Source organism: Apodemus sylvaticus, chromosome 1, assembly GCF_947179515.1.
Source record: "Apodemus sylvaticus chromosome 1, mApoSyl1.1, whole genome shotgun sequence".
NCBI lineage: Eukaryota > Metazoa > Chordata > Mammalia > Rodentia > Muridae > Apodemus > Apodemus sylvaticus.
The window spans coordinates 63,609,454-63,627,979 of record NC_067472.1 but is presented as its reverse complement, the minus strand read 5'-3'; the positions used below and the strand labels follow the sequence as shown (position 1 = coordinate 63,627,979).

Below are 18,526 nucleotides of genomic sequence, written 5' to 3'. Positions count from 1 at the left end.
CAACACTGCTTAGTGTCTCAAGCTCATTGTAGAACTTTTTTTTTCTTTTTCCTTTTGAGGCATGTCTTTCTATGTAGTTCTGGATGAAACTTGCTGTGTAGACCAGGCTAGCCTTAAACTCACAGAAAGTCACCACTCCCAATTTTTGTTTTGTTTTTTGAGGCATTTCCCCACTTTCACTATACTAGCTTTGGCTAATTGAGACCCTGTCTAAAGAAACTAAAGAACAACAAACAACTTACATATTCAGCACCCACACACAAAACAGACTGCTGTGCTAACAGTAGATCTTTAAAGCCTCATGCTCTGGGCCTTGCTAGGGTTTCCCCAGGCTACTGTCCGCACTCCTTCAGCTCTTCCTATTTTTAAAACTTAAAATGTGCATGAGCGTGCGTCTGTGTACATGTGTGTGTACATGTGTGTGTACATGTGGGTGTGTACATGCATATATACTCAAGCAAGACTATCTTCTACTTGTATTCTTTAGGAGTTTTTCATGCCTTCCTTCTTTCCTTCCTTCCTTCCTTCCTTCCTTCCTTCCTTCCTTCCTTCCTTCCTTCCTTCCTTCCTTCCTTCCTGGGACTGAGTTACCTAGAGTTGAGTGAATAAGCTAGACTGATGGACTGGCCAGCCTCAGGACTCGGTTTTTTCCTCTTCTAGATGCCACCCCACTGCACTTTTTCTTGTAGATTCTGGGGATGGAGCTTAGGCCTTTATGTTCATATTTTACATTTATTTAAAGTTACCCTTTTTAGAAATCTTTTTTCATTTTATCTTTTATGCTTAATAGATGTTTTACTTGTACAAGCAGTGCCTGCAGAGGGCAGAAGAGAGTATCAGATCTCCTGGACTTAGAGCTTGTGGGCTGCCATGTGAATGCTGGGACTTGAACCCAGGTCCTTTGGAAAAACACTCAGTGCCTTCCACTGTGGAGCCATCTCTCCAGCCCCTTTTTCATTTTTATGATGCTGGAGATGGAACTCAGGATCTCACCATGCCAGGCAAACCTTTCCCCCTGACCCAGTCTCCTGAGAGTGCTGAAATGATAAATGTCCATTAGCACCCTAGGCTTCCTGCTTGCTCGCTCTGTCTGTCTGTCTGGGGCAGACTTGTTGTGAGAGCCAGGTGTGGTGGCTGATGGCTTAGGCCAAGAAGAGGATTGTCAAGAGTTCCAGGCTAGTTGAGGCTACATTCTTTGTCAGACCCTGTCTCAAAAGCAGGAGGGAGGGGTGTCAGTGGCAAAAAACACAATATGAAATATTTTTACAAGTTAAAGCTGTTTTAGTTTATAACACCCAAAACAAGAAGACTCTTCCATTTTTAAGAAAAATTATTTTTACTTCTTATTCATGGGCAAAATTATAATTCTCTTCAGAAAAACAAAAGCGTCCTACACCCCTCTTCAAGCTCTCCAGCAGATGAGCTGCTTCTGGCTAAAAAATAGGTTCATAAACGGGCTGCACCTCTCCCTTGCTCCTTTCCTTCAGATTCTCTGCTGAAATGAACCTCCACAGGTACACAGCCACAGGCGTAGCTGGAAGGAGGAGCTGTCCGTATCTCCATTCCCTCAGTTGTTCTGCATAGGAGTGCCTGTGTCACCACACCCCAAATTTTTTTGGTGGCCCTTAGGTGAAGCTTTGTGCTCCAAAAGCCTCCCTCCTAAGGCTGGGTCTCTGGTTGGGGACACCCTGATATCTCTGTAGAGCAGGATGTGTCAGAACCTGAAGCTCAAAGGAGGTGTGGCAAAGAGACCTTTGCTGGGGTTAGGGTGGGTGTGTCCCACCAAGCCTGCCTCTTTATTCTCAACTCTTTTTTTCCTTTTTCTTTTGTTTATGTTATAGCCCAGGCTAGTATCTAACTCAACAGCAGTCCTGCCTCAGCCTCCTGAATACTGGGATTATAAATCTGAACTACTATACCTCTTAAAGACAGGATTAAAGAAAACTTGAGAAATAAAAGCTTCTTACCTTGTTCCTGGCAGTTTAGGAAGCACAGAGCTAAGCCAGTGCTTGCTGTGCCCACCTTGATGGAGCCTTCAGCTGCTCAGGTGTGGCAGATAGGAGTCTGGGCCCTAAGACCTGCTCCGTCAGGGCTGGGGCAGTGATGTGAGGTTGTTAGGCTCCAGGCCTTGCTACCCTTTGCCCCAACTGCATAGAATCCTGTTTTCTGTCCTTCCCACTTGAACATCTAGAGCTCTCTGGGTAGAACTAGACTCAGAAGTGCTGGCAGTTTAGCCACAGTGAGCCCCGCTCCTGAGCAAGTATTCACAGGAGATAAGTGATGCTTGGGCCTGCCTTGCTGGGAAGCAGATAAGCTGGGTAGGCAGCGTGAGGCCAGGCCAGGCCCTGCAACTCTCTGCTAGCCTTGGGCCAGGGCTGTGGTTTTGTGTTGTCGATGAGTTGTTCCTTTTGGAAGAAAAACTATTAAATCAGGAGTAGCTTGAGAAGATCCTTTATTTTTACTTTTTATTTATATTTTTATCATCTTTTATTACAATTACATACATGAGTTCAATGTGTTTTGGTCATATCCACCCTCAGCTTGTCCTCTTGTTCCCCCACACCAACCTTACTTCCCTTTCTCACTTCAATGGAAAAGGCTCTTTAAGCTTTTTCTTTAAAACTTTTTACTTATGTGTATGTTTGTATGCATATACGCCTGGGACAAACAGTTACATGGGCATGGGCCATTTACTGGAGCTTGGGAAACCTTGGGAAACTTATCAGTGGCTCCCGCATCGAGAGAGGAAGGGTCCTCCATCTCTAAGCAGCTATCGGTTGTTAAAGGCAGTTTTTTGTTTTGTTTTGTTTTGTTTTTTTGAGATGTGGTGTCACTAATAGACCAGGCTGGCTTTACCTCTGCCTCCTGAGTGCTGGAGTTAAGGGTTTGTACCACCAAGCCTGGAAAAGCTACTTTTAAAGTTTTATTATTATTTATTATTATTATTATTATTATTATTATTATTATTATTATTGCATGTGTGTAAGGAGTGTGTGTGCATGTGGAGGCATGAGGATAACTGATGTCAGTCCTCATGAGCTTCTTCCTTTACCTGGGTTCAAGGGACCAATCTCAGATCCTCAGCCCCAGACTTGGCAGCGAGTGCACTATCACCATGCTTCCTATGGGCCCTTTAAATGGTTTCCTTGATGTTTCAAAGAGTGATTTACACATACAAATACTCATTTACGCAGCATGTTTATCTGGTAAGATGTGTGTTAATTCCCCTGCCCTCTTTGGACTGCCAGCCCAAGTAAAGACAGGCATGTAAGAAGCCAGTGTTTGTGGAAGGACGGGCAGTGCTCCAGCAGTGGGTGGTGGTGCTCCAGCAGGAAGTATCACACATAGTGGAAGTTTGCACTGGAGGTAGACTTGCTAGGCTTTGCAGTATGAGTGTCATGAGAGAAGACAGTTGGAAGCTTGTGGGTTAAACTCTCATTTCCTTGGTGCTCGTGGAAGTCAGCTTCCATGATGTATATATAGCCGATGGCTCACTATGGGAGACCTCAGTGAGCGCTGTGATTGCTTCCATTAACAGAGCTATGGCACACAAGTAGAAAGAATTAAACTAGAGGTAGAGTGCACCCCTCTGAGGTGCTGTGAGCTTGCTCTATGGGGTACTTGCCGTGCTATGACTGCCCTTGGGCAACCCACTAGGGTCTTGGGTCCTGCTGCTGGTCTTGAAACGGTTTACTTCTTTCCTTGGTTTTACCTTCTGTCTTCAAGTTTTGAGGCTGAGTGGAGACCCTAGGGCGTTGTCTGTGGTCCGTGTAGTTGGGGTCCTTCACCTAGCACCCCTGAAAATCATGAGTTTGTCACCAGTTCTCAGTGTGGGTCTCAGCAGGAAGGAGTGCTTCTTTAGAGGCAGTGAAACAATATATTTATATTCTTTTCTCCTAGGTAAAAGTAAAGAAGCTGAAATAAAGAGGATAAACAAGGAACTGGCAAATATTAGATCAAAATTTAAAGGTAAGTGTTATCCTTTTTCTTTCTTTTTTCCTTTCCTTCCCTTTCTTTTCCTTTCTTTTCCTTTCTTTTCCTTTCTTTTCCTTTCTTTCTGTTTTTGTTTTTGAGACAGGGTTTCTCTGTGTAGCCCTGGCTGTCTGGGAACTCACTCTGTAGACCAGGCTTGCCTCGAACTCAGAAATACGCCTGCCTCTGCCTCCCAAGTGCTGGGATTATAGGTGTGCGCCACCACCGCCCGGCAACCGCCAGGCTCTTGTAATGATTGTTAATCTTCATTGTCAACCTAATAAAGTCTGGAATCCATCTGGACGCATCTGTGAGGAATTGTCTACTTTATGTTCATTGAAGTAGGAAGACACCCTAAGTGTGTGTAGTGCCATTCTGTGGGCTGGGGGGTGGGGTGGGATCCTGGACTGAATTAAAAGGAGAAAGTAAGATTAACACATCTTCAGCCTCAGGGATGCTCCCGCTCAGCCCTAGTGGGCCCTTCTCTTAAGCAGTGTGTTTAGGAGAGAAGGGAGCTTTAGGCCTGTTAGTTCATCTGTCTTTTGTTTTCTGACTGGATGTGACCAGCTACCTCAAGTTCTTACAGCTGATGTCTTCCCTTGATGGGCACACCCTTGAGCTATGAACCTAAGTAAAGCCTCCTAAAGTTGCTTTTGTCAGATAGTTCTGTCACAACCATCAGAAAAGTAGTAAGTACAGAAACAGTCTTTTAACTTACAAACAAACAAATGAACAAAAAACCTCCTACAACACATCAAGTTCTTAGTCTAGTAATCCAGCCGTGAGGGCTGTAGGTAGTAGAGCAGCTTGTGTTGAACTGGTTGGGCAGCCCCTGCCTAGCTTTCACTTTGTCATGCTCCTAGGTGTTGGAAGTGTGACTTTTCTGCAAAGTGTTGCTCAGCACTGTGAGAAGGAGCAGCTCTGACTGGGTACAAAGTCTGTCGAATACACAAGTGCCCTTGTGCTTGGTTATTTGAAGTATCTGCCCTGTCTTTACAGGTACTTCTGCTAAAAAGGCAAGTGCTCCACTGAGCACGCCTGCCTTGAAACACTGCAGCACAGGCTTAGAATCCTGCATGCAGGACACTCGAAAGCGCAGCCCACCCTTAAAGCTGCGCATGAGAACTAGCAGAACAGCTGGAGTTGCCTAGAAGTGACGTGGAAAGGAAAGGCTTGGCTTGCGCCCTGAGAAGAGGTGCATGTTCAGCAGAGTTAGCCTTGTGGTCTCCTAGAATCTCAGGATGGGTGACTTGGACGGACTTTGAAAGTGGATTTCCTGGATGGTCAGGCAGTTAGAAAACTAGTGGAATTTAAATTATTACTTGTCAAACCAAAATATTTGCTGTTGAGCTGGCATAAAGTTAAACTTGTGTATTTTAAAGCAGGTCTCTGAAAGTCCTGACACTGAACTTATAATGAATGACTATCTTATGACTTGCTTTTGGTAGTTTCTCACTCTTTGCTCTGTAAGGAGTGGGGCTGCCCATTTGTTTCTCTGCAGCCTGGGAATGCTAATGGTTGGTTCTCCAGATGTAGACCCCATGATGGGGTTGCAATGCCAAAGACTTACAGAGGATACCAGTGCACTCTAATGGGGAGGGAGGCCCTGGGTGTAACCCACTGGGTAGCTGTGCAGTCAGGCCTGCCTCTGGGGTCTTATGTTACCCCTGCTCAGGCTCAGACAAACTTGAGGAGAGTTGGACACAGCCACCAGACAGCTCCCATATGCTGGCAGCGCTGGACCCTCACTGTGAAGAGCCTACGTCTGCTATTCTAACTGTGTTATATAAGGAAATACATATTGCTTACTTGATAAAAGATGAGCACCCCATATATTTTAATCTATATGATTATACAGAGTTTGTGATTTTCAAAGTAGAAAGGATCACATTTGAATGTAAAAGTAGTTCTTTGGGGCAATCCAATCCAAAACACTAAACATGAGTAACTAACCGTAGTCCAGTCCAATTGGCAAATACCAAACACAAATAGGTAGTAGCAGGTCGATCCAGAAGAAACCACGAGGCTCTGCCATATTGGCACAAGTCTGTGGAAGCGCCAAGAAGCAGCTGGAATACAACGAGAAGTTCTCTGGCGTGTTTATCTCTACAAAGTCACGACAAGCAAAGATCAGCAAGACCAGCAAAGAGTTGTAAGGCAAAGCAAGAGCAGCATTAGCAAAGACCAGTGAAGCATCGCAAGGCAAACCAGTGCAGAGCTCCACTTGCTGTCTTCTGTTAGTTATACTTAAATTCTTTTCAAACATCACGTATCCTCTCAAGTGTCTGCCTCAGCAAAACATCCTTTCACATGTGTGCTTCAGGAAAACATCCTCTCAAAGACAGCTTCCAGAAAAACATCACATAACACAACTGACTCTTCAAAGAAACCAGAAATTTCCACCTGAGGATGGAGCTATGTTGTGATGGTCCTAAGGACCTTAGAGCCCTGAGCATTCGCTGGGATGATGCTGTCTTCCAAGTAAAGCTTATCAGCGGCGTGGGCTGTGGCTGAGCTGATAGGCAGAGGCCAACGGCTCCAGACATTCATAGGACACAGCTCCTTTCTACCTGGTTCACAATGGATTCCTGTGTAGAGGGATAAAAGCCAAATCCAGGTCCCACCTGATTGGACGCCCTGTTTTACATCATACCAGTCCCCTATGGCTCTGGGGATTGGGTCCACACCTCTCTCACAGCAGCTGGTATTTCTTGGTACTGTGTACAACCTCACAATTAGACCTGGGTTGAGGTGAGGAGCACCAGTTCTTCTTGTAGGAAAGTGTTGTCTCCCTAGTCTTGAATGCAGTTGGTTTAAATACACTGTTGCAGTATGTGGCCAGAAAGGGACAAGGGTGCTCAGAGAATTGAGAGCCTGTGAGCTGGAGCCCACAGAGGCCCAGGAGACAATATCATGAAGACTTCTAAGTCAGGTTCATGTTACAGAGAACTAGGTTTACAGCATTTAAAGTTTGGTATAAAAGACAAATTCAGTAGGAAACATAGAAAGTGTCTGAAGTGAGAACAGACTTTGAAATAAGGCAGGTTGGGGTGACTTAAATGAAGATATGGCAGATCACTGAGGTGATAGAGGTAGTTTAAGAAAACTTTGGTGTTCTGAAAGGCTGGGCAGATGAGAACTATAGCTCACAGGGAGGAAAAGATGGGGTGTATAGATAGTGGGAGGCACAGACTAAAGCTGATACCTGGACGCTTGCTTAGTGTCTTGGGAGGGATGGTGAGGTCTGTGGTGGATGGGCTTTAGAGAACGAAGAATTTGGAACAAACACAGGAAAAAAATAAGGGAATCTACCCTGAATATGTTAATATACAATGTGTAGGCTCAAAGATTGGTACATTGAGCAGTAAGGGGTAGAGGGAGGGCCTGTCTTCACAGTTGTGCAAGGCTACTGCCTTTGAGCAGGAAGCGGAGAACAGGAAGAAGGATACAAAGTCCAGATATTGAGGAAGTCCACTCTGGGGTGACTCTGGGAAAAAATATCTTATTAAAAAAAAAAAAAAACCTCAAGGAAAAAAGAGAATTAAAAAAACCAACAACACTGAGGTGAGAGGGGGAAGAGGGAGGAAGGAGGGAGTGAGGGAAATGGGTGAGTGTGAGCTTGTGTACACAATCACTTGCAAGATTCAGGAGGCTGAGGCTGGAAAATTGCCAGATCAAGGCTAGTCTGGGAGTTATAGTGAGACCTTGTCAAAAACCAACCAACCAACCAACCCTAGGGGCTGAAGAGATGGCTCAGTGATTAAGAACACTGTCTTGCTCTTTCAGAGGACCTGGGTTTAATTGTATTCCCAGCACCCACAACCATTCACAGTATTCACAACCATCTGTAATTCCAGGCTCAGGGGATCTTCTTCAGGCACTGAATGCATGTGGATGGCACACAGCTTTAATCTCAGCACTTGGGAGGTGTAGACAAGTAGATCTGAGTTTGTGACCAGCCCGGTCTGTACAGCAGCAGGTCTCAAAAAACAGCCTGTCCAAAACCCTATAGTAATAAAACAGTAATAATAATGAAGCTTAAAAAGATGTTCTTAAAACAAAAATGGAAGAATTTCCTAACTAGAGGCCTTTCTCTGACAGAGGAACTTTTGCAGACTCTTGATTCCAGGTACAAGGTCAATTATATGGAAATGAATGATAAAACAGGATGCTGGGTAGTAAATTTAAATGGTAATGGTATGTGGTAATGTTTTGTGGTGGTTAAAGTCTATGTAGAAATTAAGTCCTTGATAGCAAGCAAATAAAACATGATAAAGTGTGAGCAGTGAGCACTGGAGAGTTGAATCTTTTTTTTTTTTTTGTTGGTTTTTTTTCGAAACAGGGTTTCTCTGAATAGCTCTGGCTGTCCTGGAGCTCACTCTGTAGACCAGGCTGGCCTTGAACTCAGAAATCCTTCTGCCTCTGCCTCCCAAGTGCTGGGACTAAAGGCATGTGCCACCACTGCCCGGCTGAGAGTTGAATCTTTATCTTTTTTTTTTTTTTCCACTCTAAACTTACTGAGTGATTGCTGCTGAGTTACATAAAAGGGCACTACTTTATGAAGACTTAGGTAGACTCTTCCATGGACTAGGCTGGCCTAGAATGTGTGATATCATAGAGATTGACTTTGAACTTCTGATCCTCCTACCTCCACCACCCTAGTCCTGAGGTTATAGGTAGTTTCTTTCACACCTGCTTTCTGTGGTGCTGGTGATCAAACCCATGTTAAATGAACAGTCTACCAATGAGTTGTTCCCAGCTCTTTTAGTTTACACTTGGCCATCTCAAAGTAGTTACAGCATTGAGTAGGTCGGCTTAAATACAGTGGCTCCCTGTTGGATAGACATATAATTGTTTGTGGTTATTGTTTTGAGACAGGGTTTCTTTGTGTAGCCTTGGCTATTGTGGAACTCCCTCTGTAGACCAGGCTGGACTACACTCAGAGATCCACCTGCCTCTGCCTTCAGAGTGTTGTGATTTGAGGTTCTTTTTTTTTTTTTTTTAAATGATGGAAACAAAAATATGCTGAAAAGGCTTCTAGAAAAAACATTTGTTGTTCTCTGTCTTGTGTCAGTCCTCAGACTTGAGTTTGGCCTCCTGCCTGGCTTTGTGTTTAGAGCTGGCATCCGTGTTGCCAAGTTTTGTCCAGGGGGATATCACAGAGTACCTTGTGGGCATGAGATGATTTCACAAAGGACTTGGTGTTTTGTTTTGTTTTAAATATTTATTTATTATGTTTGGATATGAGTGCTCTGTTTGCATGTACGCCAGCATGACAGAAGAGGACATCAGATCCTGTTATAGATGGTTGTGAGCTACCATGCCAGTGCTGGGAACTGAACTCAGGACCTCTAGAAAAGTAGCTAGTGGTCTTAATTGCTAAACCATATCTCCAGTTTTAGGACTTGATTTTTGATCTCTTGGTGATTTTTTTTTTCTTGCCCATATCAGCCCTCACTTTTCAGAGATAGTGGTCAATTTTGTCCACCAAGGCATTGCTGTGAGGGCAGTCTGAGGTGCTGTCATCAATGTTCTTTATGCAAATAGCTTTGAGTTTGGAGTAGTGTCCAGCCAGGACCACTTTCATGGGTTTCATGAATTCACCCATTTTGACAGCAAATAGCCAGCACCTAGCAGAAAGGAAGGACATCTTTAATATATATATATTATATATATATTATATATAAAAATATACATTATATATATATATATATATATATATATATATATATATATAAAATATATATAAAAATATATTTTTTGTATAGTATAGAATAGAGTTTATTCAGGGCATGGGGAGGGGAGTTAAGAGGATAGTAGAGGCAGAGAGAGAGAGAGAGAGAGAGAGAGAGAGAAGAGAAGTAGAGGCTGTCAATGACCATGTGGAGAGAGAGGGGGAAGGGAATGGGGAGAGAGGAGAGCCTACAAGTGCAAGAGGTGAGAGAGGAGCAAGAGCTAAAATAGTTTAATTAAAACATTTTTATTAGACATTGTCTCATACAGTCTAGGATAGCCTCAAATTTGCTATGAAGTCAAGGCTAACCTTGAACTTTAGATCCTCTTGCCTCTTGGCTCTTGTCAAGTGCTAGAATTACAGGTGTGCCACTGTGCTATAAAAAAATTGCTATAAGTTCAAGGTCATCCTGGGCTATATAGTGGGTCCCAGGCCAGCCTGGGATATAGAATGGGGCCTTGTCTCACTCATCACATTCCAAAAAGATGCACATGTGAGACCTTCACAAACAGGCAGAAGTACCAAACCACACTTATCTGATGTTGCAAACCACAGTTGTACATGGACAAGCCAGGGATTCATGTAGGAGTCTACAGCCTTAGACACCTGAGAATGAGTTACAGGAATTGTGGAATCATTATAACACCATTTTTTTTTTCTGTATACAGTTACACATACTGTTCCCTCTGTAAACAAAAACTAATAAGGACATTTGAAAAATCTAGATGAAGCCAGGCAGTGGTGGTGCACGCCTTTAGTCCCAGCACTCTGGGCGGCAGAGGCAGGCGGATTTCTGAGTTCGAGGCCAGCCTGGTCTACAGAATGAGTTCCAGGACAGCCAGGGCTACACAGAGAAACCCTGTCTCCAAAAAACAAACAAACAAACAAACAAACAAACAAACAAACAAACAAAAGATGTTTGAAGATTTTGGGCAGGAGCTAGAGTTCTTTTCTAGCTCAATCAAAGTCTCATCCCTGATTCCTAGCACTATATAAAACCAAGTGTGGTGGTGCTCACCTATAACCCCACACTCAAGAAGTAAAGGCAAATGAGAATTGCAAGGTTATCCTGTGCTACATAGTGAATTTGAGACTAGCCTGAAACCTTGTTTGAAAAAAACAAAACAAACAAAAAGACATTGGAAGTTTGTGTGCCGGTGGGTGTTCAGAGGCTAGAGATGCTGCTGAATCCTCCAGAGGTGGTTCCAGGCGTTGGGGAACTAGACTCTGAACTCCTGTCTTCAGGAGGGCCCTGTAAGCACCTCTCATCGCTGAGTCATCTCTCTAGCCTGCTCATGGCAAGGGTAACAGAATTAGACTCTTTCTATTTTTTTTGTTGGGCACCAGTTCTTGGGACCTGGCTCACAGCTGCAGTGCATATAATCTATTAAAGAAGCAGACAGGATAAAGACCTCCAGACTCCGGAGGTATTCAATTGCCACACTAGATCATATAAGATCTCGTTAACCTTTACTTTGGTTTTTGTTTTGTTTTGTTTTGTTTTTTGTTTTTTTGTTTTTTTGTTTTTTGGATTTTTATTTTTTTTATTTTTTCTTTGAGACAGGGCTTCTCTGTATAGCCCTGGCCGTCCTGGAACTCACTCTGTAGACCAGGCTGGCCTCGAACTTGGAAATCCGTCTACTTCTGCCTCCCAGAGTCCTAGGATTACAGGTGTGCACCACCATGCCCAGCTTGCTTTTGGTTTTGCATTAGATTCTGTGAATGGATTCATACTTGTTCATTGTCTTGCTAGATTTTGACCAGTTTCTTCCCTGCAGCTCTTCTGTCTTCTGTCCAGGTTACAACACTCACCACCAATCAGTGGTTAGCACACCCTCAGTGGCTTTCTGAAAAAGTTTCAGTTTTAATATTTTTAAATGTGTGTGTGTGGGGGGGGGGTGGTTGGATGTGGGTATGTACATGAGTACAGTTGCCCATAGGGACTAAAGAAGTTGGGTCCCTCTAGAGCCAGAGTTACAGGTAGTTGTGAGCTACCTGATGTGGTGCTGGGACCTGAACTCTGGTTCTCTGAAAGAGCAGTGCATGCTCGTAACCCTGAGCCATCTCTCCAACCCTATCCTCAGTGTGTCTAACTCAGTTTGCTCTCTCAGATCCTGTTTGTTCATTTCATGTGCAAATCTCTCATTGGTTTAAACTGTTTTGTTCTCTGTATGTTACAGTGGAGGTCCTAGGGCAGCCTGTACCAGTCAGTTCTCTTTCCACTATGTGGTACCCAGGGGTTGAACTCAGGTCATCAGGCTTGCCTTAGATGCGTTTACCCACTGACATTTTACTGTTCCCAGTCTTGCTATATGCAAGATGACCTACAGTTATGACTGGCCTTGAATTTCCTGCCTCCATCTCCTGAGTTAACAGTCTTGCATCACCATGCTTAACTTCCAAATTTATATTCTTTTGGGATATACCTTGACATGGAATAAATTAATTTAGCTGTTTTTCCTTTATGATGGGGGTAGAACCTAGAAGCACATGTGTGGTAGGTAGGCAACTATTTTAAACCACCATAACCACCCATAATCTTTTTTAACTTTTTGAATAATAACATTACTTTTTTGAGATGGAGTCTCATCCCTTACTGGGCTGGAACCCACTATACAGACCAGTCTGGCCTCACATTTGCAGAATCTGCCTGCTCTGCCTTCCTGCTACTTGTGCTGCGCACACACAGCATAAAGATAGCAGTATGTTGAGTCTAAACAGGAGGCACAGCCGGCGAGATGTTCTATTAGCATCTGAGTCGTAAATGTTGTTCTGCTGGTAGGAAGGAGGCGAGGATTCCCAGGAGCTCTATAAGCCCACTTGGAGTTCGTTTTTGCCTAACTTGTGGGGTGTTTGTTCTAGACATCCTTTTGAGGTCAGTAGGTCTGTCACAGAGATGCTACTGCCCACCCCTTAACAAACAGAAGGAGAGTGTTGCTGTGATAGTCTTGACCAGTCACATGCCTTTAAACCATATATTTAAATTATATTTATACATTTAAATTATATTTACATGTTTAAATTATATTTACATATAATGTTTATTTTTTCTGATAATACATATATTTTATTTTCATTTTATTTACTCTTCCACCTTTTCCTTTTAGAAAAGGGCTGGCCTCCATGGAGATTAACCAGCCATGGCATATCAGGTTGCAATAAGACTAGGCATTTCCTCTTCTATTAAGGCTAGACGAGGCAACCAGTAGTGGGAAAGGATCTCAAGGGCAGACGACAGAGTCCGAGATCGTTCCTGTGCCTACTGTTAGGAATCCCACCAGAAGACCAAGCTGCTCAACTGTTAAATATATATGCAGAGAGCCTCATTAGTGCCACGTGGGCTGCCCGATTGGCAGTTCAGTCACTGAGAACCCCTATGGGCTCAGATTGGTTGATTTTTGTGGGCTTTCTTGTGGTATCCTTGACCCCACTGGCTCCTACAATCCTTCCTCCCCTTCTCAGGATTCCCTAGGCTCTGCCTAATGTTTGACTGTGGGTCTCCGAGTCTGTTTCTATCAGTTCCTGGGTGAAGCCTCTTGGACAGCAGTTTAGACTACACTGACTGGGTCACCGGAAGACCCATCATCCTAGGGAGAAGACTGTATGCCAGCATCCCCTCCTTACTGCCGCAGGATGACTCAGGAATGCTCCTGTGCTTTAAAGGTGTGCCCTGGCTCGTGGTCACACACATGGACGGAGCTCTGCGCTATGGTCAGTCTCATGTTGAGCCTGCTTCGCTGTGATGAAGAGGGAGTTCAGCCGTGCCGCAGTCTCTGGATGGCATGTGGTTTATGGCTGGGTGATTTGCCCATAACTGTTGTGAAATGGAAGATAATTTATAGTAAGTGTCTGCCTAAGGCAATAGGCTTATTTAAAGGATTCACTTGATGGTTTGTGCAGAGCTTACAGACCTGTCTCTTCAGGGCTATGGGGCCAAGGCAGGTTGAGAGAGGTCAGGGCACCACTGGCAGACAGGCACTAGCAGGTCTTTTTGGCTACAGAGCACTGACTGCCATGTATGACTGTGTTGTGTGCCACACTTGCTAAGTGCAATAGCTGCTCTACCTGTATGTGTAGCTGCATGTCTGGAGGTCTCTGCCTTCTTTGAGTCTTTTACTACAATCTCTTACTGGACTGTATAGTTCCCTGCCTTCCTTACCTTGACTACTAGATGTAAACCTTTTATTCACCTTTTCTGTAGGTGACAAGGCTCTTGATGGCTACAGTAAAAAGAAGTATGTCTGCAAATTGCTCTTCATCTTTCTCCTTGGTCATGACATTGACTTTGGACACATGGAAGCTGTGAATCTTCTTAGCTCAAACAGATACACGGAAAAGCAGATTGTGAGTATGGTTGAGGGCAGGGCCATGTGCCCTGTGTGCAGTTTGCAAACTCCTCCTTCCTCTCTGTTGCATATTGGGTACCAACCACCGTGCATCTGACCTGTGTTACTGCCTGGTGTTGCTCCTTGTAGCCATGCCCATCCCAACCTAGTTCTTTGCTTCTAAGGACCAGTGGTGCCCAGGGTAGACTTCAGTGGGGTGGCTCTCTTCCCACCGCTGCTTTCTTCTGGCTTAGGCTGGTAGATGCTCTGTGCTCACTCACCTGTGTCTGTTGCCCACAGCCTCAGTGCCTTCTTTTCCCGGGCCTTGTTAGTGAGTACAGTGCCAGCAGTGACTTTACTCCATGGCCTTTTGCATGACTGCTTGAAACAGGATCTATGCCCACAGGAGCAAGAAATAAAGCCAGAGAAGGTGCTGTCTCTTCTTTGCAGGCTGTTCAGACTTGTTTAGGTTTGGAGTTCAGCTCTGCATTCTGTTATAGTAAGGCTGTCAGTGTGTCAATAACAGCTTTCTCTTTTGGTTAAAAATTTAACTTACAGAAATTAAAAAATAAGCCAAATTTCTTAGGATTTTTTATTAAGAAAATTAGCCTTTTCTGTTTTCAGGCTCCACATCCTGTAAGTGATAGAATGGTGATAGGAGATTGGGTTTGAACAGAGAGTTGGGTGACAATGGGGATAAACCTGAGAGAGGAGTGGATAGCAGTAAGCTAGGTTTTGGACAGATAGCATATTTATTAGTGAGTGGTGTCCCTCTTGGTACTTGCCGTCACAGCCCTCTCCTGACCTGACACGAAGATGGTGTGGCATCTGAACACAGATGTGTGAGCTACTGAGAAGGAAATGAGATTTGGGGAAGGACTAAGTGGTCTGGTTTCCTTGTGCCTCTGGCTTTGCACATATTTTAGTGGGAATGCTGCACCAGGGCTGGATGGTACAAAAGTATTGTTCACTGGTACATTGTCCAAACGTGGGCTGCCCTCAGGGACGAGTCTCTGTGGCACCCATTGGGATGGTATTGGAGGCTTTTCAGGCCTCCTTCTCTATGCATTGTGTGTTAGACATCTTGTCATAAGCTGTTTGTTCCTGCCTTCTGGAAATACAGGGCTACCTTTTCATCTCTGTACTGGTGAACTCGAATAGCGAACTGATCCGCTTGATTAACAATGCCATCAAGAATGACCTGGCCAGCCGCAATCCTACATTTATGGGCCTTGCCCTGCACTGCATTGCCAATGTGGGTAGCCGTGAGATGGCGGAGGCTTTCGCCGGAGAGATCCCCAAGATCCTCGTGGCAGGGTATGTACCTGGGTGCTGCGCGTGGGTGGCTTGCACTTCTCCTAAGCACACGCCACTGTGTGTAGTGAGGGATGTCAGGAAGCCCTACTGTAGAGCTCAGAGTCACAGATTCTCTCCCTGACATATCTGAGACCTAATCATAGAAGAAAGCCCTTCTTAGCCTGCCAGCCTAGAAAGGACTACAGGGAGAAAGAAAGAAAGTTGTTTGGTAGAACCCCAAGTCTAGTCCCTACCCAGAGGCATTGGAGCAAAGGCCAAGCCCCCCAACCCTTTTTAAAGATTTATTTATTTTATGTATATGAGTATACTTTAGCTGTTTTCAGACACACTAGTAGAGGGCATCAGATTCCATTACAGATGGTTGTGAGCCACCATGTGGTTGCTGGGAATTGAACTCAGGATTTCTGGAAAAGAGCAGCCATTGCTCTTAACTGCTGAACCATCTCTCTAGCCCAGGGCAAGCCCTTGTATATGTTGAGAATTCTGCATCTTTTCCCTCAGTTCATTTGGAGAGCAGAACTGTCAAGTGGTGTTAAGGGGTTGTTCTGGAAGAGTTTGAAGCAGCCTTGGGCTGTTTTGGGCCTCAGGGTTGGCAGAGGCAAGGCCAGCTTCTGCCTGGTCATGTGCTTTATGCTGTTGTATAGCGCTAGTCCACAGACATAGTGGTGTAGCTAGTCCACAGACATAGTAGTTACATTCATCATGGTCCAGGAGTTAGGATAGGACAATTGTTAATGAACTGCACAGGATGTCAAGGCCCTGGGATCAGTGGCTGCAGCCTTCTGTTACTATGAAGCTGGAATATAGGTACGCCAGAGCTAGCTTGCATTCTCTACCTAGTCAGCTGTCTGGGGGGAAATGGGTGGGACTGACACGGAACCAAGACTTGGTGAACTTACCATTTTCGTAGTGGAGTACCTATCCCTGTCGTTTTGTGGGTAGAGGCCAAAGATGCTATACAAGTAAGTGTCCTATGCATGGCTCAGGCACAAAGCAGAGAACACTGCAGGTCTCTGTCACTGTGCTGTGGTGCAGGAGCTTTTTGTTTTTGTTTTTGTTTTTCTTTGTTTGTTTGTTTGTTTGTTTGTTTTTGAGACAGGGTTTCTCTGTGTAGCACTGGCTGTCCTGGAACTCACTCTGTAGACCAGGCTGGCCTTGAACTCAAATCTACCTGCGGCTGCCTCCCAAGTGCTGGGATTAAAGGCATGTGCCACCACCGCCCAGTGGTGCAGGAGCTTTAAGCCAGCCCTGGCACTTCATCCTTGAGCAATGTGAAGCACAGGCAGGTAGAGGAACCAGGCTGGAGAGAACTGTTCAAAACAGATTCAAAAATATAGATGTAGGCCACAGGATATTGATGAAGAGAAGCATTACAGAGCTGAGTGGCAGTGGGAAATTCAAAGCTTATTATTGTAGACTGTAAGCAGAAATCCTAGAGAATACTGGGGTATTTGAGGTAGAAGATCACAGTGGGTGTTGGGATAGAGGAAGGGCCAGAGTTCAGACCAGCGAGGAAGGAAGTTGGGCAGGATGCAAGTGTGAGCCTCCCCGGCCATCTTCCCTAGTAGTCACTGTGAAGTCCTGTGACAGGACACCTACGTGTTATCTGCTGTGCTTCATCAGGGATCCTGGCTCAGATGTCCCCTCTGGCACTCCCACAGGGCTGATCTGATGGAGGAAGTACAGACAGGGTGATCCTTAAAAAACATTGGAGGAACAGGAATATTTCCTGAACTATACAAGAGTCCATGCAGAGTGCCACAAGGCCCAGTGCTGAGTAAAGGGTCTTTAGCAGGAGACAGGTGGTGTCTCCCATTTAAAGCGTGTTGGGCTGTAGGGACAGTTCATGGGCAAAGCTTACGATTCACCCTTAAAGTGAGTGATGGAACCCCACTGAGCATGAGCTGATTCTGGGAGTGGTGTCTGAGTACCATGGTGGTAAGGTGCTGGGTAGTGTGGCTCTTGGGATGGGAAGCCAGTGGCTGTAGACGGTGAAGTAGTCCCATCAGCAATTAGGATGTGAGGCTGGGGAGGATGGTGACATCGGTGCCTCAGACACAGCAGAGGATCAGAACATATACTTTCAACAGCTGGGAGCTCGCTGGCCCAGTGGGTTTGTGAAGGTGCTCCGTGTCCTTCCTTCTGGGACGGCAAGTGCTTGTTCCCTTTCTCTGAGTTGTCTGTTAACATCAGCCTGGAAACGAGGAGATGGTCTCCTAGTTCAGCATCCTGGTCCACAGGTCCTTCTCTTTCTCCTCACCACAGCTATAGTTCCCACCTTAGTTCCTTAAGGATTCCAGCTGGTTCTCTACAGACACCCCACTTCCTGACACAAGGTTTCACTGTGCCTCAGAGTCACAGAGATCTGGTTGCCTCTGTCTCCTAAGTTCTGGGATTAAAGGCGTGGGCTACTATGCTTGGCTTCCCAGCTGGTTCCCATAGGGATGTTGTGATGGCCTCCTCTCACATCTTTTGGTTAGCCGGTTTCCCCCTCCGCTGTTTGTTTCTTTGACTGTTTTTGAAGCAGGTTCTTAATCTCTAGTCCCATTTACCCTAGAACTCAGAGACCATTCTGCCTCTGCCGGGCCCCCCCCCCCCACAGGTGGTGCTAGGATTAAAGACATGTGTCATCATCATATCTGGCCCCTTTCTTACTTCTCGGCAGGGTCTTGGTAGGGTGAAGGGGAGTCCCCAGAACTCTCGTCTTCAGCAGAGCGGAGAACAGCTGCCTCCCTGCTTGGTGTCTGCACCCTCTTGCAGCTTTGTTCTCCTGGCCTCTGAGTGGCCTTGGAAGGAGAAGAGAGAGAGGACAGCACTCCCTGACACCACCGGCTGCCTTAGGCCCTTGCATGCACACTTTGGCTGGAAGGCAGCAGCTGTGTGTGAGGTGTGTGTGTGAGAGGTGTGTGTGAGTGAGGTGTGAGGTGTGTGTGTGAGGTATGTATGAGTATGAGGTGTGTGTGTGTGTGAGGTGTGTGTGTGAGGTGTGTGTGTGAGGTGTGTGTGTGTGTGAGGTGTGTGTGTGAGTGGGGTGTGAGGTGTGTGTGTGAGGTGTGTGTGTGTGTGTGTGAGGTGTGTGACACCTGTGAGGACACATGCTTTTTCTTAAGACTTTATAGTTAGATTTGGGCATGATGACTTGTAATCTTAGCATTGAGGAGGTTGAGACAGCAGAATG

The 18,526-nt window shown here is 45.2% G+C and overlaps 1 protein-coding gene across 2 annotated transcripts in view; it reads left to right on the top strand.

The window, feature by feature from the left end:
* The window catches only part of Ap2a2 (adaptor related protein complex 2 subunit alpha 2), a 73,215-nt gene that overhangs the window by 23,441 nt on the left and 31,248 nt on the right, over positions 1–18,526 (top strand). For both annotated transcript variants that reach the window (XM_052195215.1, XM_052195205.1), the window contains exons 2-4: positions 3,901–3,969; positions 13,908–14,050; positions 15,155–15,348. In XM_052195215.1, the coding sequence (XP_052051175.1) occupies positions 3,901–3,969; positions 13,908–14,050; positions 15,155–15,348 (406 nt within the window). The remainder of the gene's footprint in view (positions 1–3,900; positions 3,970–13,907; positions 14,051–15,154; positions 15,349–18,526) is intronic.